This window comes from Gopherus flavomarginatus, chromosome 4 (assembly GCF_025201925.1).
Source record: "Gopherus flavomarginatus isolate rGopFla2 chromosome 4, rGopFla2.mat.asm, whole genome shotgun sequence".
NCBI lineage: Eukaryota > Metazoa > Chordata > Testudines > Testudinidae > Gopherus > Gopherus flavomarginatus.
Window position 1 is genome coordinate 70,566,629 of NC_066620.1, and position 24,796 is coordinate 70,591,424.

The window sequence follows — 24,796 nt, forward strand, 5'->3', positions numbered from 1 at the left end:
ACCAATACATATTGAATATACTGAACACTTTAGTTAAGGAGCAGCTGCTCAAGCTAGGCAATTCAGAACTCATCTGGATCAACTCCTCTAAAAGCCTAATGGAAAAAGGAACAAGGCTGGGGCAACCCCTCCACCCAATAACTCAAAGAGCTCTCTCTCTGCTTCCTGATCTCAACAAACTCAAGTTTTGGCAGCTTCAATCACCTAAGAGAGGTAGCCATCCTTGGAGACATGGCTGGCAAAGGCTGCGTCAAATATTTTCTTGTCCCAATGTTCGTGCAAGCCAGAGGTTAATGTGAGACCTCCTATATAATTCTTTTTTAGGTCAATGAAACTGTCACCCGAAGTGACAGAGATCACAGCAGCATGGCTGCAAAGAAGGCTGTCAACAGGAGAGAGTGAGAGAATGGCCCACTCTCAGACTGGGTTAGACTGTTACCACGAGCCTTCTATATGCTCTCCCAGTTTGGAAATAAACTGTCATAAATGCAAAGCAGAGAAATCCATGTCATGCTTGATGGGAGGCAGAAAGAAGTCTTTTTTTTTGGCATGGTGTTAATTAATGGGAGACTTCTGCAACAGAGCACTCCATCTACCTGTGTAGATACAGAATCAAGGAGCAGCGTCCGCAATACAAGGCCTTCAGGAGGAATTAGGACATTTTTAATTATTATGGTTGTGCTTGTACCCGGCACGAGATGCTGTGGCTGGAGTGGAAACAATGGTAGCCCTGCACCAAACCCCGCAGCCAGCAACTGTAGAAGATAATTTGGATAAAAAACAACTATATATTGCCAAGACTTTAGAAGAACAACAAAATGCAACAATGCACATTGACTCTGAGTGCTCATCATCACTTAAAGACAAAAGAGCAGCTGTAATAAGTGACTATTAAGAAAGAAATTACCTTCACAGACTGGACAGCACTCTCCTTCTGGCACATAGTACCTGTCACAGTGCAGCTCGCCACACTGGGCTGAGAAACAAATCGAGACACCACCTTGACATCGACAGAAACGACAGGCATCCATTCGAAACATGTCTCCATCATAATACTCCACACTGTTAAATATGCAAGCTGGTTTCACTTCTGAAAGTAGTAAAGAAAAAAAGTGGATTTTGTAGTTTTAAATAATTTTAAATAGAACCAAAGAAGAATTCTCTCTCATAAGAATATCTGCCCCCAGCAAAAATACCAAAAATCCCTGGTGAAATACTGTGCTAAAAAAAGGAAATTACTATCTTAAAGTAATTTTAAAATGTGAATTCCAAATATGGCCATCCATTTATTCTTATTTTTATTACTTTACAGTAAAAAAGAACCCAACTTAAAGGTTTTGAAGCTCTTGAGAATCCTTTTAAAAAACATATGCCCAACAATTATCCAAAGACCACAATTACCAGCAACTACATTTAATTTAACCTTGCCCCCAGCAGAATCTCCACTAGAACCAATGCCACGACTACCCATCACCCAGCTCATTACAGGTAAGGGAAAAAAGATGAGTTCTGCAGCCCACTCTGAAGGTTAACAGACTCATGCTGCTGGTGACACAAAGTGATACAGAGACAGTGAGAGAAATTAATGTCTTTATCAAACAAAGCCCCCCCCAAAGCAATTTTTCCCTAGAGTTTGTGATCTTTCAAATACATAAAATATTTGAGGGTTTGTTTCTTCAATAGGAAGACAGTTAAATACTATTCAAAAATATTCCCAGGGCAGCAAGATTATTTATAAACAAAAATCTGCACCTTTATGATTCCAGTATTGACTAGAATTAAAATTTACTTATCCCTCTACAATGGTGTTGATCAGTTCTTCCTAGTCTTGCTTAGTTACAAGTTATCAGTACTACCACCTCTTGTGATTTTATCACAACTCTGCTTATGAAAACATGAAAGGCTGCCAACTGACACATTTTCCTTTATTTAAAATGACCACCATTTCTCATTACTGTCAACAAGTTGGCTGCTTTTTCCTTGCAGTCTATCTGCACGTGAAAGTGAGCCTGCACATAATAAAGTTGGCTGCCACCCTCCCACGGTTTTCAATGAGATTGACGCCATGTTCACAGCCAAAGTTGCTGCCACTTTATGGTTCAGGGACTGGACAGGACAGAGGCCTGTGTCAAGTGGCAGGGATACTATGAACAGTGGGTTGGGAGAGTGAGGGAGAGCAGGAGGGAGCTGTAGATGTTGCAGGGAGGCTGAGGGGTCCAAGGATAGTGATGGGATGGGAGATAGAGGAGATAAAATGACAGTTCTCCCCAGTTGGGGAGAGGCACATGGTAGGCAAGGGCCATCTCTCTGAGCAGCCAGGGGAAGGCAGTGCTCTTGGACCTTAGTTCACAACGCCTGATCCATAATGTTATTAAATGTTAGATATCATTTAGAAGTTTCAGTTACAGCTGTATGAGCTGCAACATTCCTTTCTATCACAGACCCGCCCACAATTAGTTTCCCACTATTACTTGCAGTCTAAGTTTACAGGTGGATGGATATAAAAATATAAATTAACCAATAACTTTAAAAAATTTTGCTAAAATATAATTTTTCTGTAAAACAAGTGTCAAACAAAATGTGTGACTGAATGGTGATGATCTGAAATGATCCACTAACTCATGAATAATGCTGTGATCCCAAAGTCAGATTAACAAAACCACTGCACCACTTTACATTAGCACATATTCTGTATATACCATATATGTTACAGTAGAACTTTTAAATTAACATTTTAGATAGTTTTTAAAAACTGGGACTATTTCATGAAGAGGGTGAATATCTAGCAACCACTATCATCTCATTCTCAGTTGAAGGCATATGTCTTTAGCTGATCAAACTGGTCCACAGTTTTGGGGTCCTTCAGGATTCCTTATGTCTTCTGGACACACCACACACACACTTTTCTATCTACAATTTCCCCATTTTAGCATACATGAACCTGGATAGGATGATGTACAGCTTCATAACCTACAAGATGGGCTATTTCAACTTAACATACATAAACCACTAGCAGATGAAAGCCCATACTGTCACATGGGTGTAGCATTTGGGCCAAGTAATCCATAATCTCTAGTCTCTCCCTCATCCAATCAATAAAACTGTTGCATGCAACTTCACTGTACAGTAATGGTGGCAATTCATTGAATTACCTCTGATATAACAATGGTTTGGCGCTCTTGGGATGGCAAATATACATGACCTACTGTAGCTGTACACTGCATGGGTGTAATTTGAAAAGTCAAAATAGCTGTGAATTTAAAACAATGGATAACAGATCATGAATCCCAGTGATCTTTGAACCTCGTGATATTCTAAACAAAAAAAAGAGGTCTCAACCATGCTTGCAGCTGTTTCCATTGCTTCACATTGCAGCCTAGAATTTCTGAGTCAGAGACATACAGACAGGTGACAATCCTGGAATCTTAAATAGGTGATCACGTCAAGTTTTAAAAGAGCTTCAGTTAGTCCAGAATACAGCAAGTCCACCTCCTTAGCCACCAAGATCACATCCCCGCACCTTTGTTCACAAGACTTCCCTCTGGGACCAACTGAACGTAAGTTTTGGCCTAACTATCTTTTGTCTGTGTATGTGTGCACACATGTGTATCATATAATTAAATTAACATTAAAATTTAGAATTAGTAGGTTTTTGTAGAAAGCAGTAAAATTAATGAAACATCTTAAATTGTGAAGTTAGAGATTTTCCCCTCTTCATTTGCCTCTAATATTAAGACAAGTTTTCTTTAAGATTTTACTGCATGTCAGTGACATTTTAAAATATCCCCAACTCAGGTGTCTATGTTCAGCTCCAGTCTCAAGGCATGTGGTAGGACTACTACTGTGAAACTTGGAGGTTGAAGCAGATTCTCTCAGCAATTCTGATGTTTAGTTTATATAGGTCTGTTTCTTTGTCTTTAAGGTATATTATAAAAAACAGAAAAAGGGAGAGACCAGAAGAGGAAATACCATAAGAGCTATTGTGTCCGGGAAACTAGCTATGACCTCAATAGAAAGCGATTCAAAAACATTTGTGAAATATTACAATTGTATGTACTCTGAGCTGCTAGTTTAAAAACTATTTCTTGAAAAGGAGAAAGTGCTAATAATAAAAAAGGTCTTTAATCCATTTGTTCATTATTTCATTGTTTCTGAGTGTAGCTAACCAGATGGTCTGCAAATTCTTCAAAGAGAAGCCTTAATCTATGCCTGACTAGGACAGCAGACGCAGCAAAGAGTTCTGTGGCACCTTATAGACTAACAGATGTATTGGAGCATGAGCTTTTGTGGGTGAATACCCACTCTGTTGATGCATGCTCCAATACGTCTGTTAGTCTACAAGGTGCCACAGGACTCTTTGCAGCTTTTACAGATCCAGACTAACACGGCTACCCCTCTGATGCTAGGACAGCAGAAAATTCCCTGTCAAGAATGTCTAATTACTGTTAAAAGGCAAGGAGTTCCACAGGTAGACAAAGTTGTGTGAAGAAGTACTTTCTAAATCTTAGTTTTAAACATACTTCCTATTATTTCACCCCTGTTTCTTTGGGTGGTCCCTGCTTTTTGTGTTATGTGAAAAGGTAAACAACACTTCCTAATTCACTCTCCACACCATTCATGATTTTCTAGATGTATATCATATCCCCACTTAGTCACCTCCTTTCCAGGCTGAACAGTCCCAGTCTTTTTAATCTCTCTTCATATGGAGGCTGTTCCATACCCCTAATAATTTTTGCTGCCCTTCTCTATACTTTCCCAATTCTAATAATACATCTTTTTTGAGATGGGGCAACCAGAACTGCACGCAGTATTCAAGCTGCGGTGTACCATGGATTTATCTAGTGGTTTTGTCATATTTCCTGTCTTATGATCTAGCCCTTTCCTAATGGTTCTTAACATTGTTAGCTTTTTTGATTGCCAGTGCACACGGAGCAGATGTTTTCAGAGAACTAATCACAATGACTCTAAGATCTTTCTTGAGTTGTAACAGCTAATTTAGACCGTATCATTTTGGACATACGGGTGGGATTATGTTTTCCACTATGTATTACTTTGCACTTATCAATACTGAATTTCATGTGTCTTTTTGTTGCCCAGTCACCCAGTCTTGTGAGATCCCTTTGTAACTCGCTGAAGTCATCTTTGGAATTAACAATCTTGAGTAATTTTGAATTGTCTGCAAATTTTTCCACCTCACTGTTCACCCCCTTTTCCAGATCATTTATGAATATGTTGAACAGCACAGGTCCCAGCACAGATCCTTGAAGGACCCTGCTATTTACCTCGCTCTTTTGTGAAAAGTGACCATTGATCCCTATCATTAATAGAGTGTACCTGAACTTTCAGAAAGCCTTTTTTAAAAACCAGCACTATAGCAGCTATACTCCAGTCGTCTGCAACAGCGGCTGATTTAAGCAAAAGCTTACATATCACAGTAGTTCTGCAATTTCATATTTGGGTTTCTTCAGTATTCTTGGGTGAATACCATCTGGTCCTGGTAACAACTTCTTTTTTAATTTATCAATGTGTTCCAAAACCTCCTCTAATGACACCTCATTCTGGGACAGTTCCTCAGATATTTCACCTAAAAAGAATAGCTCAGGTGTGTGAATCTCCGTGACATCCTCTGCAGTGAAAACTGATGCAAATTCATTTAGCTTCTCCACAACAGCCTTGTATTCCCTGAGTGCTTCTTTAACAGACTGATCCTCTAGGGGCATCAATGATTGGCAGACTTCCTCCTCCTGATACACTTCAAAAACTAACAGCAACATTTTTTTTCAGTCTTCTGCAGGTTCCTCTTTAAATTCTTCTTTACCCTGCCTCATCATATTTATACACTTGAGTTCCTGGTATTTATGCCCCTTTCTATATTTTCGTCTCTAGAATTTGACTTTCAGTTTTTAAAGGATGTCTTTTTGTCTCCAACTGACTCTTATTCTATTGTTTAGCCATGGGATGTGTGTGTGTTGGGGGGTAGTTGGTCCCATCACTAGGTGTTTTTTTTTGTTTTTAGGGGTTTATACTTAGTTTGAACCTGTACTATGGAGCATTTAAATAGCTTCCATGAAGCTTGCAGCTATTCACTTGTGACTATTCCTTTTAATTTCAATTTAATTAGCTCTCATTTTGTGTACTTTATCTTTTTGAATTAAATGCTATTGTGGTGGGTTCTTAGGTATTCCCCCCGCCCCACGAGGATGTTAAATGTAATTACGTTAGGGGTGCTGTTACTGAGTGGTTCAGCTATATTGACCTTGTGGAACGGATCCTGTGCTTCACGTAGGACTAAATCAAGAATTGCCTCTCCCCTTGCGAATAGCAGGACTTGCTGCTTCAACAAGCAGTCATTCATTGTCTAGAAATTTTATCTCTGCATGTACTCAGTCAATATGAGGATAATTAACAACCCCCATTATAACTGGGTATTCTGTTATGTAGTCTGTCTAATCTTCCTGAGCATTTCACAATACCATCACCATCCCAATAAAGTAGTCAGCAATTTATTCCTAGTACTATATTCTTATTATTCGAGCATGGAATTTCTTTTCATAGAGATTCTGTAGTACAGTTTGATGGCAGTTAAAGTCATGTTTGCAGGTAACAGCACCTAGATATAGGTGCTGAGGAGACAAGGAAGGGGGATTTTTTCTTCTCTCTCTTTAATAATATAGGGAAGGCCAAAACATGCTTATATTGGGAGGGCAAGGAACCTGATGAGATTGAGATGCTGAGAAGGGTAAAGTGGGGTGGGGAGGTGAGAGAAAAGTTGTGGGAGATTAAGCAAGAGGGGATGGTATCACTTGGGCAGGAGGCAGGACCAGTGCTAGGGGTTTAAGCACCCTAGGCGCACAGCAATTTCGCCGCCCCGCGCCCTGGTCCCGCGGCTCTGGTGGAGCTGCCACAGTGGTGCTTGCAGAAGGTCCACTGGAGCCGCAGGAGCAGCCGACGATCCGCAGGCATGACTGCGGCAGCTCCACCGGAGCCGCGAACCAGCGGACCCTCCGCAGGCACGACTGCGGCAGCGCCACCAGAGCCGCCTGCCGCCTCCTCCGGCAAAATGCCGCCCACCAATAACCCTGGCGCCCTAGGCGATTGCCTAGGCCGCCTAAATGGAAGCACTGGCCCTGGCAGGAGGTGGAGAACAGCAAGAAAGAATAGTGAGCAGGGCGTAAACAAAAAGGAGAAAGTGGAGGAAAGTGGTCATATCAAACCTTGCTGGGTTTTTTGCTTTGAAGAAATCAGCAGGATGCTATGCAGCAAGGGAGTAGGGGACAGGAAGGGGAGGTGGGGCTTTAGAGAAAATCAAAGTAGTAAAGAGTTAGCTCAGTTTGTGAGCGTAGGGAAGGGAGTAGAAGTAGTGCTGTTTGGCTGAGATGACGACAGAATTAAATAAGGAAAGAGTTCAGTGGTACTGGAGAAAGTGAGCAAAGTCACTGGACTTCTGCCAGAAACACTCAGCATCACAGTAAAAAGAGTACAGAAAATGGATGTTGGGAACAAGCCAGGAGTGGGGACTGGATGGATGGACCTTGTGATAGAAAGCTAAAGGGTGTGTAGTGGAGATGATCAACAGCTGAGCTGAGGGAGGAGAAAGAAGTGGGAAAAGGAGAGAGAGGGCTCAGAGCAGAAGATAATCTGTGGATGCTGATAGTTTGAAAGTCATGGAAGGAACAAGTGGCAGAGTGAAGAGGAGGGGGCCAGTGAGCAAAGTTGACGGAGATGTAGCGGTGGTCAAAAGGAAGTCAGTGATGGAAAGATAAAAGAGAAAGCAGCACTTGGTGAAGACAAAATCCAATGAGCAACCATTTTAGGAAGTGGGAGGTCTGATCCATATTTGCAGGTGAGAGCAAAGGCAGGAAGCTAGGGGATAAGATGGAATATCAGTATAGAAAGAAAAATCATCACGGGAGGGATTGATCAGTGATTTGAGCACGGGCCTGCTAAATCCAGGGTTGTGAGTTCAATCCCCAAGGGGGCTATTTAGGGATTTGGGGCAAAAATCAGTCCGGGGATTGGTCTTGCTTTGAACAGGGCGTTGGACTAGATGACCTCCTGAGGTCCCTTCCAGCCCTGATGGTCTATGATTCTATGATTGCAATGCAAGGAAGACAGTGCTCCAAGAGGTGAAGTCAGAGAGGCAGGTAGACAGGGGAAGAGTCAAGTGGTAAACAGATAACATGGAAGAAGAGAAAATGTCAGATGAGGTATTGTTCAAAGAAAGAATAAGCAGAAGAGGAGGGATGGACTAGAAGTGACAAGAGCAGGAGAAAAAAAAGCCTACTGCCTTCACTATGATCTTTGAACTAACTCCGGAGCAGGGTAAGTGGGAGAAGGCAAGACCGCTGCACAAGAGAGAATGATGGCAGCAACAGTGTAAGAGGGGGAAATCCAGGCCTCTCAGAGACTAAGATGGAGAGGGTGGGAGATTAAATGATCATGTTTTTCTCACTTTTTCCAAAGAAAATAGGTGGAACAGGGATTCCAGATGGAACAGGATTTAGGGAGGAGGCAGGTATGATACTGGGAGGGGATTCTCTTTATAATGGAGCTCCTTCTTTAATCCCTTTTCTGTGGTATTTTCTCAATTCAGGGAATGTGCAAAATTAGATGGTGTGAATGACTATCTGGATGAATTTTGGTCTGATTCAATTCCCATGGGTGTCAGTGGGCATCTCTGCATTGATTTTATAAGGGGTTAGATCAGACCCTGAAAGAGAAATGAGCTCTTGTGAATCTCCTACTATAGGCAGAATTGATTTAGAAGCCAGAGCCACCCAGTGGAAAGGAAAAATCCTGGCTATGAAGTAGAATGATTTTGAATTGCCTTTTGAACCCCGGTTGCCTTTTATCATTTAACTTAGACTATCTGCAGGAAGTTCTTTTTTCCTTAAATTATTTGTACTGCATGCTTCTGGGTTTATCTGTTCCCTATTTGGCCTTGCCTTACCTAACCTGCTGCAGTTGTTTTCCATGATATGAGTATCGCTCCATATTAGGAGCAACTGTATTCCACATTAATTAAACATTCATACAAATGATCCGGTCAGTCATTACTTTGTTTTGAGCAGTAGGCTGCACCAGCCCACAATGAGATCTGAATTACTGAGATCTCTCAAGCTATCCTTAGCTGGTGGCTGTCTTTGATTAGGGCCATGGAAAAGATCAGAGATACATTTAGTTTGCAACCCATATCCTCACTAGACATTCATTTTGCACAGCAACTCTAGCTATACAAGGAGTTTCAGTGTCTGTTTATAGACAAGTTTTGGCACTTTCTGTAGCAGTATCGATGGGCTCCCAGCCAGCCAGAAGGGAAGTGAAACTCAAGACAGTTTTCTGCTGATAAAATGATTGTTGGAATCGTGTAACCTTTAATCTCCAATGACAGAATTCCTTTACTATGCAGCAGGGTAGCTGATACAGTCCTGGAAGAAATTGCTACAATCAATAGGAACCTTAATTAAAATGAAAAGGAAGAAAGCTGATTAGAGCTGTTGATTAATTGCAGTTAACTCACACGATTAACTCAAAAAATTAACTGTGATTAATCACACTGTTAAATAGAATACCAGTTGAAATTAAATTTTTTAATGTTTTTCTACATTTTCAAATATATTGATTTCAATTACACCACAGAATACAAAATGTACAGTGCTTACTTTATATTATTTTTGATTACAAATATTTGCACTGTAAAAATGATAAGCAAAAGAAATAGTATTTCAATTCACCTCATACAAGTACTGTAGTGCAATCTCTACTGTGAAAGGGTAATTTACAAATGTAGATTTTTTTTTTGTTACATAACCACACTCAAAAACAAAACAGTGTAAACTTTAGAGCCTACAAGTCCACTCAGTCCTACTTCTCTTTCAGCCAACTGCTAAGACAAACAAGTTTGTTTACATTTACAGGAGATACTGCTGCCTGCTTCTTATTTACAATGTCACCTGAAAGTTAGAACAGGCATTCACATGGCAATTTTGTGGTCGGCATTTCAAGGTATTTACATGTCAGATATGCTAAACATTCATATGCCCCTTCATACTTCAGCCACCATTCCGGAGGACATGCTTCCATGCTGCTGATGATCATTAATTCAATTTGTGACTGAACTCCTTGGGGGAGAATTGTATGTTCCCTGCTCCGTTTTACCTGCATTCTGCCATATATTTCATGTTATAGCAGTCTCGAATTACGATCCAGCATATTGGATTTACAAACACTGTCACTGCAGATTTGACAAAATGCAAAAGAGGTATTAATGTGAGATTTCTAAAAATAGCTACAGTACTCAACCCAAGGTTTAAGAATCTGAAGTGCCATTCAAAATCTGAGAGGGATGAGGTATGGAGTATGTTTTCAGAAGTCTTAAAAGAGCAACACAGATGCAGAAACTACAGAACCTGAACCACTAAAAAAGAAAATCAACCTTCTGCTGGTGGCATCTGACTCAGACGATGAAAATGAACACGTATATGTCCTCTCTGCTTTGGGTTGTTATCGAGCAGATGTCATCAGCATGGATGTATACCCTCTGGAATGGTAGTTGAAGCATGAAGGGACATATGAATTTTTAGCACATCTGGCATGTAAATATCTTGCAATACACTTTCACGATAGAGATTGCACTACAGTACTTGTATAAGGTGAACTGAAAAATACTATCTTTTGTTTTTACAGTTATTTTTACAGTGCAAATATTTGTAACCAAAATATAAAAGTGAGCACCGTACATTTTGTATTCTGTGGTGTAACTGAAATCAATATATTTGAAAATGTAGAAAACATCCAAAATATTTACATAAATGGTACTCCATTATTGTTTAATAGTTTGATTAATCATGCTTAATTTTTTAATCGTGCAATTAATCACAATTTTTTAATTGCTTGCTTAAAATTGTATGTTGGTATCAACAATACTACTGAAAAGTGTACTGTGTGTTCTTTGTATTTACAACTACTCTGCTATTCAGTGAGTGAAGAAACATGAATGTGATATATGCTTGGGGCATTAGTCCTTAGCAATTTTGAATATCATAATACTACTATATGTTTTAGTTGACTTGCAAGCATATCAACACAAATAAAAAGCTATGTGGAATACAGATTACTGTGTTATCACTGCTGGTCATACTGTATACTCCCTGTGATGACAATTGCTGAAGCTATCTGTAAGTCATTTAGTTCTGTATCTGCTAAAGATTTCTCCACAAAAATGAAACAGAGGTTTGGACTAAAACAAAACTGTAATTCACAGATGCAATATTACTGTTACTGCTAATAAAAATGTATTAAGTGCCATAAATGTATGGTGCGTTACACAGCTATTAAAGAAACAGGATACCTATTTGTAAATACCTATAGGTTAGGTATCCTCAGGCATTTACAGTGTAAACAGAGTCAAAAATGCAGATTCTATTTTCCCCATAATCCTATCAAAGGGAACAGAAGAGAGGAAGGGGAACTTAGAACAGTTTATAGCATTGTTAAAATTTGGTGTTCTACCATTTACATATAGTATTTTATAACAAAATGGCATCTTCCCCTCTTTACCTCTTGTTTTGCACACTGCCAAGTTGGTATTAGGGGAAGCCCATGCCATCACTCTAGAGTCCCTAACTTAATATCCTGGTCTCTGAATATTCCAAATATTACTTTACTATACCTTTTACAATAGCAGAAGGCTTCATACAGTGATCACTGTGAAAGTATTTACAGTTTTGCCTCTTATCTAATTAATGGTACCATGGTATTCACACCATTCCTTACACTAAGAAAAGAGTAAGTTAATTACTTACATTTTAATGGACTTTAGTAACTATTTTAATGGAAACCACTGTAGTTAGACTTGGAGACTTAGAATTCACCATGTAGTGCAGGTGAGTTCTATCGACCACCACTAAACACTAGCAAAAACAAAAATGTAACCAAAAAAACAACAAAATCACTCTGTTCTAGAAGGGCATGTGGAATTTTAAGGTCACTGGACTATAGAATTGCAACGCATTATAATTCCAGTTTTCACTAGGCTAGTAACATTCGCAAAAGTTCTCATTTCAGACTGTGACTTCCCATGTGTTGTTTCAGCCTATAAGTGAGTATCTTCTGAAAGTCTGAGCAAAATCTTTTTTGTTTTTATGTTTGCTGTATATACACATACCCTTTCCTGTTTAAAAATATGTTTATATATAGAAAGACACATATAAACATATTATGAACACAAGCATACATAGTATAATTAACACATGAAAATTCCATTTAGTGATGTTAAGATTGCATCAGGACACACCTTATCCACCCAAAATATCAAGAGCACAGAAATAAGACCTCCACAATGCCTACAATACCATTGATTAATGCACTCCAACACTCCATAATGTTTTCTTCCATCTATAACATACCAAAAAGCAATACATATCTCAACTTCATCAAACTTCCAGTATAGTGTAAAACTTTCAGACTAACCTCACATGCTTTTATATCAATTATAGCAACAGATCAGCACATTAGATTGTCACACATTCTGTTTTAACATTGCAGAGATCACTGTTAAAAATTTTCCCTTTATGTTTAATAGAAAAAGCAAAACTTAATGGAAGTGTTGAGTTCGAGCTAAGCTCATAAAACCATTAGAGCTCTGCCTGTATCAGATGAGGTATACCAGTGCAATTGGGCAATTCTGTTTTGTGGGCTGAAGTTAGGCAAGGAGAGTTTGGTTTTGCAGACAGACTTTTAATAATACACATTTTTACAACACTCAAGAACTACGGAAAAACAAACAACGAGGATGTTCAACAAGGTAGCAATAGCAGATGGAAGTGATGGCATCAGGAGATAGAGCAGAGTGTGTTCAAAGATATGGGACACTTCATACTTGATGCAGTATGCAATGCACAGAGGGCTGCATGCAGTGAGGAGGTGAGATGCGCTCTGAACAAATCAAGAGACTATAACACTCAGGAAGAGCCATAAGCAGATAGTATTGGGCCAGCATGACTGTCTAAATTGCAATCCAAGGTTAACTGTACTGGATATATAAATATACCTCTACCCGATATAATGCTGTCCTCAGGAACCAAAAATCTTACCGTGTTATAGGTGATCCCACATTATATCGAACTTGCTGTGATCCACCAGCGTGCGCAGCCCCACTCCCCCAGAGCGCTGCTTTACCCCATTATAGCCAAATTCGTGTTATATCAGGTCGCGTTATATCAGGGTGGAGGTGTAATAGTGAATGATTTACCTATTGTATATTATAGATGATAAATCTTGCCAGCCAGTAGTTTTGGCTGAGAAAAATAAGGCAGCCACTATGGTCAGAAAACAACAGAACACTTGAAAATACTTTTCCTAACAATGGAATATTTATTCAGTTGTCACCAAACAGGGTGAGGGGCTTTTGGAAAGTTGACAATACAATGAAAAATTTTGATGGGAGCAAGAAGATCATTATATGCTCACTACACTCTAAAGTACAAATAGGGAAACATACTGTCAATGTTTACTATATGAAGCTGTTTAGTGTGAGGACTTGCAAAGTTTAGCATGTTAATTAAAACTCAATACCTGACTTCAGAAGCTCTGTATGGAGTAGCTAGGAGAGGGTCTTTCGATCTGGAAATGGAGGTGGGGATGACAATGTACTGCTGGCAGGAGCAACATAACTGTTGATTTATAATCTTGCTCAGTCAATAGATTGCAAATTTAAGATTAGGTCTGGCTAGCTAAATTGTTACTCTCTATTAATCATGTTTTATCCTACTTAACTTTTATTCGATCCAGAAAATAGAGAAAATCAAATCTTGCTTTAAGTTAAATTGCAATTGTGGCCATTAGATTTGGGAACTCACTCTCTCTTTGGAGAACTCCAAAGGAAATAAAAACTTCTCTCTTCCCTTCCCCCTCAAGTTACCATTTAAGGCAGAGAAAATGTGTATATATCCTTCCTCTGTTGTTCTAGAATTGACATTCTGAAAAATCCCAGCTGATTTTCATAGTTTTTGAAAGAGAATATAATAGTTCAACTAAAGTCTCTCTCACAGACTGACACTTTTATGGACGCAGACGCTGCTGTATCATGCTACTACATGCTTCCCCTCCCAGATCTTAGGCTTTGAACAATAAACTGGGGAATATATTTTTGTCTTTTGCACATTCTTCCTTAAAATAACTCTCCCCCAAGCATGCCACTGCCATCTCCTTGCTTCAAGATTTTTGTAGAGAGCAGGGGTGCAATGCTTTATCCTGGAATGCTTTGCTTTTTAGTAGCTTTATGCACATCATCATCTTTGAGCCCTCTAATTCCATCTGTTCTGCACAGGAATTTCTAGCCCTACTGGGTAAATTCCACTGAATAATACTGAGCCCTGGTGAAGACAACATATTTTTCATGCAGGATCAATGGAATGTTACAGATCCACAATGGTATGTCTGCTAATTTTATAGGCACTCTAACTCAAATAAACCTGTGTGAATCTCAACATTTGAGTTATAAAATTATAATATTATATTAAATTATTAAATAGGTAACATTGTTTAACAAAGCCATTTATCTTGGATAAAATACAGGCCAAGATTTTCAAAAGTAACAAGTGCTTTTGGGTACCCAACTGAGAACAGGCCTAATTATAAAAAGTGCCGAACATTTAGCCTCTGAGAATCAAACTGTTTTAAAGTATCACAAAATTGAGCATGTAAAAACTGAGGCATTCAAATCACTAGTCCCTTTTGAAATTCTTGGCAATAGGCTCCAGCGCTGCTAACACTTACACAGGTGTTTAAATAAAGCCAATTGACCTATTCAGAACAGTAAAGTTAAACACCTCCTGAATGATCTTGAGGATTGAGACTATAATTTATTTATAAAGCACCCCTGAACTAAGGTGTTCCCATATTACATGCCTAAAAATGTCACTAACACAGAATTACAGTTGTCCAATAGTAGCTTATACCATTCCAGAATGTGGACAGTGGCTAAACTTACACAACTGAAAACCAGGAAATACAAAGTTAAGGTACATAACACATCCCTACATCTCAACCTTTGCTCTGCCTTCTATGAGAGGGGCCCCAGCATGCCAATAACACAAATCTACAACTCTACCCTGACAGATACTACAAAAACACACTAGGAACTGAGCACATGCTCACCAATCATCAGATTTCTGCCAAAGACAGGGCTCAAACTCACTGTGACAGGCACAGCTCTTGTTCAACTAAGGTTGCCAGCCCACCTGGTTTGGCTGGGAGTCTCCCAGAATCGGGCTCTATCTCCCAGAGGCTACTGAAGCCAAACCGGGAGATTTTAGGCCTCTAAAAGTCTGGCAGCGCAGCAGGACTAAGGCAGGCTCCCTGCTTGCCCTGGCCTCATGCCACTCCTGCAAGCAGACAGAACATCCCTGCAGTCCCTGGGGGGGGGGGGGCGGGCAGAGGTCTCTGCAGGATGCCCGTGCACTGAGCACCGACTCCACAGCTCCCATTGGCCACAGGGACATACCGGCCACTTCCAGGAGCGATGCCAGGGAAAGCAAGGAGCCTGCCTTAACCCCACTGCACCACCGCCCAGGAGCCGCCCGAAGTAAGCGCCGCCTGACCAAAGCCCGCATCCTTCATCTCCCCCCACACTCCAACCCCCTGCCCCAGCTTTGAGTCCCCCCACACCCAAACTCCCTTCCAGAACCCACACCCTCTCCTGGTCCCCAACCTCCTGCCCTAGCCTAGTGAAAGTGAGTGAGGGTAGGGGAGAGCGAGTGACTGAGGGAAGGGGTATGGAGTGAGCGGGCCAGGGCCTGAAAGAAAGGGTGAGGCAAGGGTGTTAGGGTTGTCAACTGTCTAATCACACAAACCCAAGGTTCAACTGCCACAGCAGTGTCCCCTTGAGACAGCCAGTCACTGAGAGAACAGGCTGCCTGGAATCCCTCTTGCTTCCAAAGAGTCCCAATCCTGCTGCACATGAACATTTATTCTCTCTGGCTGCAGCTACTGACAGGAAGATCCTAACTTACCCTGCAACAACTTCTCTAATTTAAACCCCATAAAGGGGCAGTAGGTGCAATCCGCTATCTCAGATAAATCCTTAACAACTGAGATCAGTTTGGGGCGGATCAGTCGTAGTCTAAGCTCCAGATGTGGACTAGAAAAATTGGTCAATTTTGTACAATGCATTTAATAAGGTTGTACTTTGGAAGCCCTTGCTCAAATGTCCCCAAATTTGTACCATGAAAACTACCCAGAGCCCTCATGAGGTACAACCATTTCAAGACAATCTGAGTAAACATATAGATTATAAGCTTTCGTGGGTGAATACCTGCCTCTGGAAATTTCCACTACATGCATCCGACGAAGTGGGTATTCACCCATGAAAGCTCATGCTCCAAAACATCTGTTAGTCTATAAAGTGCCACAGGACTCCTTGCTGCTCTTACAGATCCAGACTAACACGACTAACATGGCTACCCCTCTGATACTTGATACAGATTATAGAGCATTTAAGAGTTCAACTTTAAATAAAAAGCAATATTCAACCTTAAGTACAGTGGACCTGGTGCTCCACTATAATACACCGGGAACTAGGAGGGGGAATATTTTTCATTTTTTTTTTAAAACTTATGAAGTTATTTTTGTCTAGAATTCCCAGCATGTCCTGTTTTTACTATGTCTACTTCGTAGATTATAAACTCTTCATGGCAGATGGTCTTTGATTTGGGTCTGTTATACAGCACCAAGCACTTTCAGTGTTAAATAAACAAACGGCTAGCCTAATCATTAAACTTCCAGGAGGCAAAAAATGCCTTCCTAGATCTAGAGTAGCTAAGAATCTGTTCCATTTCCTCTCGCCACAGACAAAGTCACTGCAATCCATGTTTTTGTCACCTCCAGGCTACTTTAATATACATTATCTATGGCTTATCCAAAAGACCACCAAGAAATTAAGGTTGGTAGAACATGCAACAGCCTACCTGCTAAGCAGGGAAGACAAGATCATATCACTCTATTGCTTTGTACTCTGAAATCTTTTTCAGTAATTCTAGGGCATATTCAAGGTCCTCATTTACAAAGCCTTAAAAACAGAATGGAACCAATATATCTCCAGCATTTGATACTCAATCTTCAGAACCTTTGAGGCAGTTGAAATTGGTGGAGGTCACTCGGGTTGACAGAGCTCAGTTATACCTTGAAAAGGGCAAGCCACAGCATTCTTGGTGAATGATCCAGGGCAGGGGAACTTTCTACTGACATACACCTCTACCCCGATATAACGTGACCAGATATAACACAAATTTGAATATAATGTGGTAAAGCAGTGCTCCGAGGTGGCGGGGCTGCACACTCCAGCGCATCAAAGCAAGTTTGATATAATGCAGTTTCACCTATAACGCGGTAAGATTTTTTGGCTCCTGAGGACACCGTTATATTGGGGTAGAGGTGTATCAGCTTGAGTTTGACTCTTACCACCACCAAAGAATGAGTTCTGATCACTTAAGTAAAAGAATTTGAGGAGGGAGAAGAGTCCTATAACACTGAGATTATTCTTTGTATAACACATATGCTGAATTATCTTAATCACTACAGTACAGCATTTTAGAGAGCATCCTATAATATGCTCCCAATTAGTATACCAATTTTACACACAACAACATTTACTGACCTCTACATATAACCATGATTATGACGACAACATTACAAACACACCGTCATTAGAAAAGCACCATGCTATCTGCAAGACAAATGTTCTCTTTTCTTAATTCAGCTGTCATGTGGCTCTAACCACCTGCTAACTTGAGTATTTGCTGTAATTTGAACCCGAAAACAACAAAGAAGAGGTCTACTACATGAAGACCATACAGGGAACATGAAAACAACGTGATCCAGTAGCACCAGTTACAGCATTAGAGTTAAATACTCAGCCTGACCCTCAACAGGAATCAAGAGTTATTTCTGTCATAAGAAAGTACTTTTCAATTATCTATTATTATAGTACACAAAGAAAACAGCGTGAACATTATGGGGAAAAAAGGCCATACTCTCCTATGTATGTTAAGCAAAAAACAACCGCTTTATCAGTCTAGTTCTTCTGAGGTGACAAAACAAAATCTAGACTGCTATAAACATCCACAAAGAACTGTGACTAGCAGATTATCCCCTATAATGAAAGGTGCATAGCCAAGACAGAATCAGATCAAGCTGACATGAGAAAAGCATAACACACCTTTTGACAGGCCCTCCAAATCATACCTAAATTAAATTCACAAAAAATATTCATAGAGCAAAGACAGACACTATTTAGGCATGCAGCAATTCTCCAAACAGAGATATATTTTTTGGAGTTTAATGTACCCACCCTAAACACACCCATGTTATTTATCATTTGAAAGCTTATTTTATGTACATTTAGATGAAGTATGATGTGGAGCTGTAAGCCTGTAGGCAAGGTGAGACAATAGTACCAAAATAAGAAAGTTCTCATTTTTTGTAGTTTCCAGAAACACTACAGTTATTACTGTTTACATTCCTACAACTTAATGGGGTGCTTGTTGGTTATAGCTACCAAACAACAAAGTATTAAAAAGATTTGTATTGTTTTGCACAGGGAAGGGTTTTTTTTCCCCCAGAAATGAAGAAGCTGTTTAGCATAAAGGCAAAAAATGTGACTATCAACATTTTGCAATATGCTAAAATGAAATGTTTTCACATTACATTCTTAATCATCTAAGTATCTCATAAGTAAGGCTGTGAGTTTGTCACAGAAGACATGGATTCCGTGACTTTCCGTGACCTCTAACTGCTGCAGTAGCCGGTGTGCCCTGTGCCAGGGGCACCTCAGGCAGCCCCTAGGCCAGGGGCACCTGCCACTGCTGGAGCAGTCTCGGAGGAGTTTGTGTGTGGGAGGGGGCAGGGGGTTGGGACATGGGACGGGGTGAGGCAGGCTCTGGGCAACGTTTACCTGGGGGTCTCCCCGGAAGCGATGACATCCTCCTCGGTCAGCTGTTAGGTGGAAGCATGGCCAGGTAGCTCTGCAGGCTGCCTCTGCCCAGAGTGCTGGCTTCACAGCTCCCATTGGCCGTGGTTCCTGTCAATGGGAGCTGTGGGGGCGGTGCCTGCAGGAGGCGGCAGCCCACAGAGCTGCCTGGCCATGCGTCCACTTAGCAGCTGACTGACGGATGTAGGAAGAAATCCAGTCAACGAGGGTATGTTGACGCTAACAGGGAGAACCCCAGGTAAGCACCATCCAGAGCCCGCTTCACCCTGTCCTGTGCCCCAACCTCCAGCCTCCTACCATACCCAAACTCTGCTGCTGCTGGGCAGGGGGGAGGCACGAAGCCAGGTAGGGAGTCTATCACCTCCGCTATCCTTCCCGCTCAGCACCAGCATGCCACTGCCCATGTCCTCCCCAGCACAAGCAGGGGTCCAGTGCCACGCCCCCTTCAAGCAGCCACGGCACCCTCCCCCAGCACCCACTGGGTCCCCAGGCAGTCCCACCCAAAGCAGCCCAACCACCCTCCTCCAGTGCCCACTGGGCCCCCTGGCAGCCTCCACTCAAGTTTTATTCACTTATATTTGTAGTAAATGTCACGGACAGGTCACAGGCAAATACCAGTGACTAAAAAATAGTCTTACTCATAAGTGATAAAAGTTTTCTATATTTTCAGTTGAAATTTGCTGACCGGATTAGTCTCAAACTGAAGGTTGTGCACCAGTAGCAGTAGATTGCGTGTCTATACTTAGTACTGCACAGTGAGGAGATACAAGTATACACGAATTCCTAATCTAATGCTTCTCCATTTGTAAGCTTTTGTACATACAATGTATCATCTAGTCTGCCTGGTAGAAGGTTTTAATTTGTAAATACCTATGCATGCAGTATTAGCCTTCAAAACATTCTATAAATTCGTTTTTTTAATTCAGTGACATTTATGCACAGGTCAGTATTAGCATTAGAGATGACAATACACACCTTCACATTAGGAAAATCCAAAAACTACGATAGAAAAACGCAGCCTATACAAAAGTAATGAAGACAAAGTCCACAATCAAGTCCTTGCCTCTGCATCGAAGAGAGATGAAGATGTTACAGCTCTTATGAACCATGTCATCAATAATACGATAAAACTCATTTGGCCCTGAATCACATCCAGAGGAGCTTATCAACCTGCCTGCATATAGCATCAGATGTACAAGAGTTTCCATTGAAAATAGCAGATGTTGGTGAAGAACAAATGGAAAAAGATTTGTCAGATGTGCCTGACAAAAAGGAAGAAAGGAGAGTAGCAAAATAATGACCCTGGACTTCAGAAAAGCAGATAGATTCCCTTAGGGAACTGATGGGCAGGATCCCAATATGAGGGGGCAAGGAGTCCAGGAGAGCTGGCTGTATTTTAAAGAAGACTTATTGAGGGCACAGGAACAACCATCCCGAAGTGCAGAAAGAATAGCAAATATGGCAGGGAACAAGCTTGGCTTAACAGTGAAATCTTTGGTGAGCTTAAACTCAAAAAGGAAGCTTACAAGAAGTGGAAACTTGAACAGATGACTAGGGAGGAGTATAAAAATATTGCTAGAGCGTGCAGGGGTGTAATCAGGAAGACTATGGCACAATTGGAGTTGCAGCTAGCAAGGGATGTGAAGGGTAACAAGAAAGGTTTCTACAGGTATGTTAGCAACAAGAAGGTTGTCAGGGAAACTGTGGAACCGTTACTGCATGGGAGAGGCAACATAGTGACAGATGTGGAAAAAGCTGAAGTACTCAATGATTTTTTTGCCTCGGTCTTCACAGACAAGGGCAGCTCCCAGACTGCTGCACTGGGCGACACAGCATAGGGAGTAGGCGAGCAGCCCTCAGTGGTGAAAGAACAGGTTAAGGACTATTTAGAAAAGCAGGACATGCACAAGTCCATGGGTCCAAATCTAATGCATCCAAGGGTGCTGAGGGAGTTGGCTGATGTGATTGCAAAGCCATTGGCCATTATCTCTGAAAATTTGTGGCGAATGGGGGAGGTCCCAGACAATTGGAAAAAGGCAAATATAGTGCCCATAAAAAGAGAACCTGGGGGACTACAGACCAGTCAGCTTCACTTCAGTCCCCAGCAACATCATGGAGCAGGAATCCATTTTGAAGCACTTGGAGGAGAGGAAGGTGATCAGGAACAGTCAACATGGATTCACCAAGGGCAAATTCAATCTAATCTAATCCATTGGAGAATGAAAAATCTACCAGCTCCCTCAGTAGTTTGTTCCAATGGTTAATCACCCTCGCTTTTACATATTTGTGCTTTATTTCTAATTTAAATTTGTCTGGATTCAGCTTCCTGTTGAGTTCTTGTTATACCTCCTTTCTCTGCAACATTAGAGAGTCCTCTGCTACCTAGTATTTTCTCCCTGTCAGGGTAATGCTACACGATAATTAAGTCATCTCTCAATCTTCTTTTTAACAAGCTAAAAAGACTGAGCTTTTTAATTATCTCATTAAATGTATTTTCTCCAGCCCCTGAATTGTTTTTGTGGATCCTTTCCATACACTATCTAATTTTTCAAAATCATTTTTAACATGTGGAACCAGAATTGTATGCAGTCTTCCAAGACTCAGTTTCACAAATGCCTTACGCAGAGGTAAAAATCAATGCCCTACTCTTAAGCCCCTATTTGTACATCCAAGAATCACATTTTTGTTGTTTGGTTGGTTTTTTTTTTTGTTTTTTTTTTTGCCACCTTATAACACTGGGACCTCGTGTTGTTATTATGAAGTCACTGTTTTTCAGGATACAATCCTCCATTCTGTAAGCATGGCATGCATTCTTTGTCCCAAGATGTATAATCTTGCATGTGACTATATTAAAAAGCATTTTATTTGAATGGGCACAGTTTATGAAGCAATCAAGATCATTCTGTGTGAATGCTCTGTCATTTACAACTCTACCAGTCTGTGTCATCCACAAATTTTAATCAGCAGTGATTTTCTATTTACTTCCAGATGATTAATAATAATGTTCAATAGTGATAGGCCTAGAACAGTTCCCTGAAGAACCCCACTAAAAACACCCCATTTCAGTGAGGATTGCCCACTGACAACTACTTGCTGAGCGCTATCAATTAGCTAACCAGTTCTTAATCCTTTAATGTATGTTTTATTGATATTGTATAATGCTATTTTTTAATCAGAATGTCATGCAGTGCTAAGTGAAATGCCTTACCACAGTATATTAAATCTAAGCAGTTACCCTTTTAAAACAAGCTTGTAGTCCTGTCAATTACACCAGCTTTGTTTGACAAGACCATTTTCACTATTTCTGTGTTTTCTCTTCCACTGGAAAACTCCTCTTTCCTCTCCACTCCTTCAGCAGCTACTTCCCATCAGACCTCTCATCTCTTTCTTTCCTTGGTGGCTCCTGTCCCATCTGCTCCTGCCCTGGGTGACTCATTTTCTGTTCCTCTCCCTTGATGACTGTGGACCATGTATTAGATATGCTGCTACATAGTAATGTTGTGCCCTTAGCAAAGTAATCCCCCAGCTCATTGAGGTTGACTTCTACTTCCTTAAAGCCACCTTCTCTGAGCAGATGTTTTGTGATGAGGTTGACTTGGACAAAGGCCCACAGTACTAAGAACTTTAAAATTTTTCAATAAACTAGGATTTTATACAATATTTTAGCAATTATACTAGTCAAGAGATAGTAGAAGAATGTGTAAAGTAGGCTAACAAATTCTGATAAACCACATAAGAACAGACTGAACCCCAATAAACAGATGCTAAATTATCAAAATAAAAGTAGATAAAGGTGCATCTCCAATCTCAATGCTATTGAAAAGATGATTCAAGTAAATTAAACCTTCAATAATATTGCTTGTGAAAGCCAAAGTTTGATAACCTACCAAGGTGAGACTGCAATGGGTAAATCTGAGGGATAAGAAGAAAAAAGAAGGGCCAAATCTTTGGAAGGTCTTAGGATAAATGATAAGGCAATGATACAGATAAGGAAGTAACAGTATAATCCTAAGACCACTGTCAACTGCATGAGATCAGCACAACAAACATTTTAAAGTAGCATCTCAGGAAAATCCTGCCTCTTTTGGGAAGTCAAATACAATGGACATACATGTCAGAATAGATTAGGAACAGCTGCTATTAACTTACACCTTCTTATACCTACTTTCCAGCTCCATGGAACATATGTTGCAACAACTCAGACTCTTACACATTGAAAATTAGATATAAATAGGTCAAGGTAGTCACAAAATGTTATAAAGTCTTAGATGTTTATGTAAGAGAATCTATAAATTACACCAATGAACACATGTCTGAAACTGGCTCATTATTTCTTAGTCATCTAGGTATTACAGTGAATGATGAATAAAACACTGCCTTTAGTTAAATCAAGTACGCAGATTTTCAGAAATGACAACTGTTTTAAGGATTATGGAACTAGAAGCCAGTTGACTATGCAACATGTATGAAGCAGCAAATAAATTAGATAGGTTCCATTTAACACTTCAGACTGTACAGTTTTATCTCCTATACATCGTCAGTTACTTTCAATGGTAATTTTTTCATTGACACAGATAAGCCTATCTTTTGCTTTTCATATAGTCTCCTCTCCTACTATTATCAGAGTAAAGATGCTAATTATGTGCCAAGTACTACATTTTAATTATTTAATCAACATTTAAGCTGTTTGTAATATCGCAACAGGTAACTACTCAAAACATTTTTCTTGTATGCATACAGAGCACAAGAATTCAGAATTATGTGCTGTCCCAAGCATATGCCAGATGAATATGGGACAATGTATTTTTAGAAACACCACTGTGTCAATACCCATTTTAGCATTCAGCTGAGATACATCCCATCTTGTGACCCACTAGAACACTCCTCTTCCACAGCACCACCATCAATTGAAAAGTGTCCATTCCCACTTATAATGTATAACAATTGTGAAGTACAGTAGCTCAAGTATAAAATGTTTAAGTTATTCAAACAATGTCTTCTCAGAGCATTAGCAATTGTCAAGAATGAGAATGAGACTTGGTCTAAGATGCTTTGGAAATATATGTTTCTTAAAAAGTTTCTTCAAATTGCTCAAAGAGCATATTTGTCTTTAGAATCACCGTGCAAAAACTAGGATTGAGAGCAGCAAAAAAACCTACTTTTAAAAAAACACTGGCAAAGAAGAGCTTGAATATTAATTCAAATTGTGTGCTAAACCTACATTTAAAAGATCCCAACAAATTCAGGATGGGGAAGGAGTGCAGCGAGTTTGAAAGGATAAGAAACTGATGTCTTTCTATTGTCATTTTGCCCCATTACAGCATCTTCAAAGTTTCCAGATGAGTTTTTATCTTGTGCAATCCTTAAGGCAATTATTTTCCAAATGTTCAAATACCCACACCTCCCACAGACACACAAAATCATCCTCTCATGTACAATAGAAATTTCACATACCGTTGACACATTCAAAGACATCACAGCACTTGCCGGGTGTTCCGTCTCCATGTGAGACTATTTGGGGAATGGAGCCTGCCTCACACATGGGGAAACCACATAAACCAGAGAGACACTCGCATCTGAAACCAAAGAAAAGGAAGGGGAAATCCCATTAAGTAAATGAAGCCAATTATCAGAGGAAAGCATAGAAAGGTGTAATAGCATGCTACAGCAACAGAGTTCTTGCTGTAAAGTAATTATACAAATATTTTTAAAAAACTTTTTATAAACACAGTGACCAGATTTAACAAAATCTATTATTTTGGTGAATTAACTCTCTGAACTTTTGTGCTAGGGGCTTAAATGCTATCT

At 40.2% G+C, this 24,796-nt stretch overlaps 1 protein-coding gene across 6 annotated transcripts in view; it reads right to left on the minus strand.

Moving 5' to 3' along the window:
• The window catches only part of CRIM1 (cysteine rich transmembrane BMP regulator 1), a 321,806-nt gene that overhangs the window by 136,785 nt on the left and 160,225 nt on the right, over positions 1 to 24,796 (minus strand). For 5 of the 6 annotated variants that reach the window (XM_050950291.1, XM_050950288.1, XM_050950287.1 and 2 more), the window contains 2 exons: positions 24,443 to 24,564; positions 908 to 1,090 (listed from right to left, as the gene is read on the minus strand). In XM_050950291.1, the coding sequence (XP_050806248.1) occupies positions 908 to 1,090; positions 24,443 to 24,530 (271 nt within the window). In that variant the 5' untranslated portion in view covers positions 24,531 to 24,564. The remainder of the gene's footprint in view (positions 1 to 907; positions 1,091 to 24,442; positions 24,565 to 24,796) is intronic. The other variant, XM_050950290.1, reaches the window with a different exon arrangement.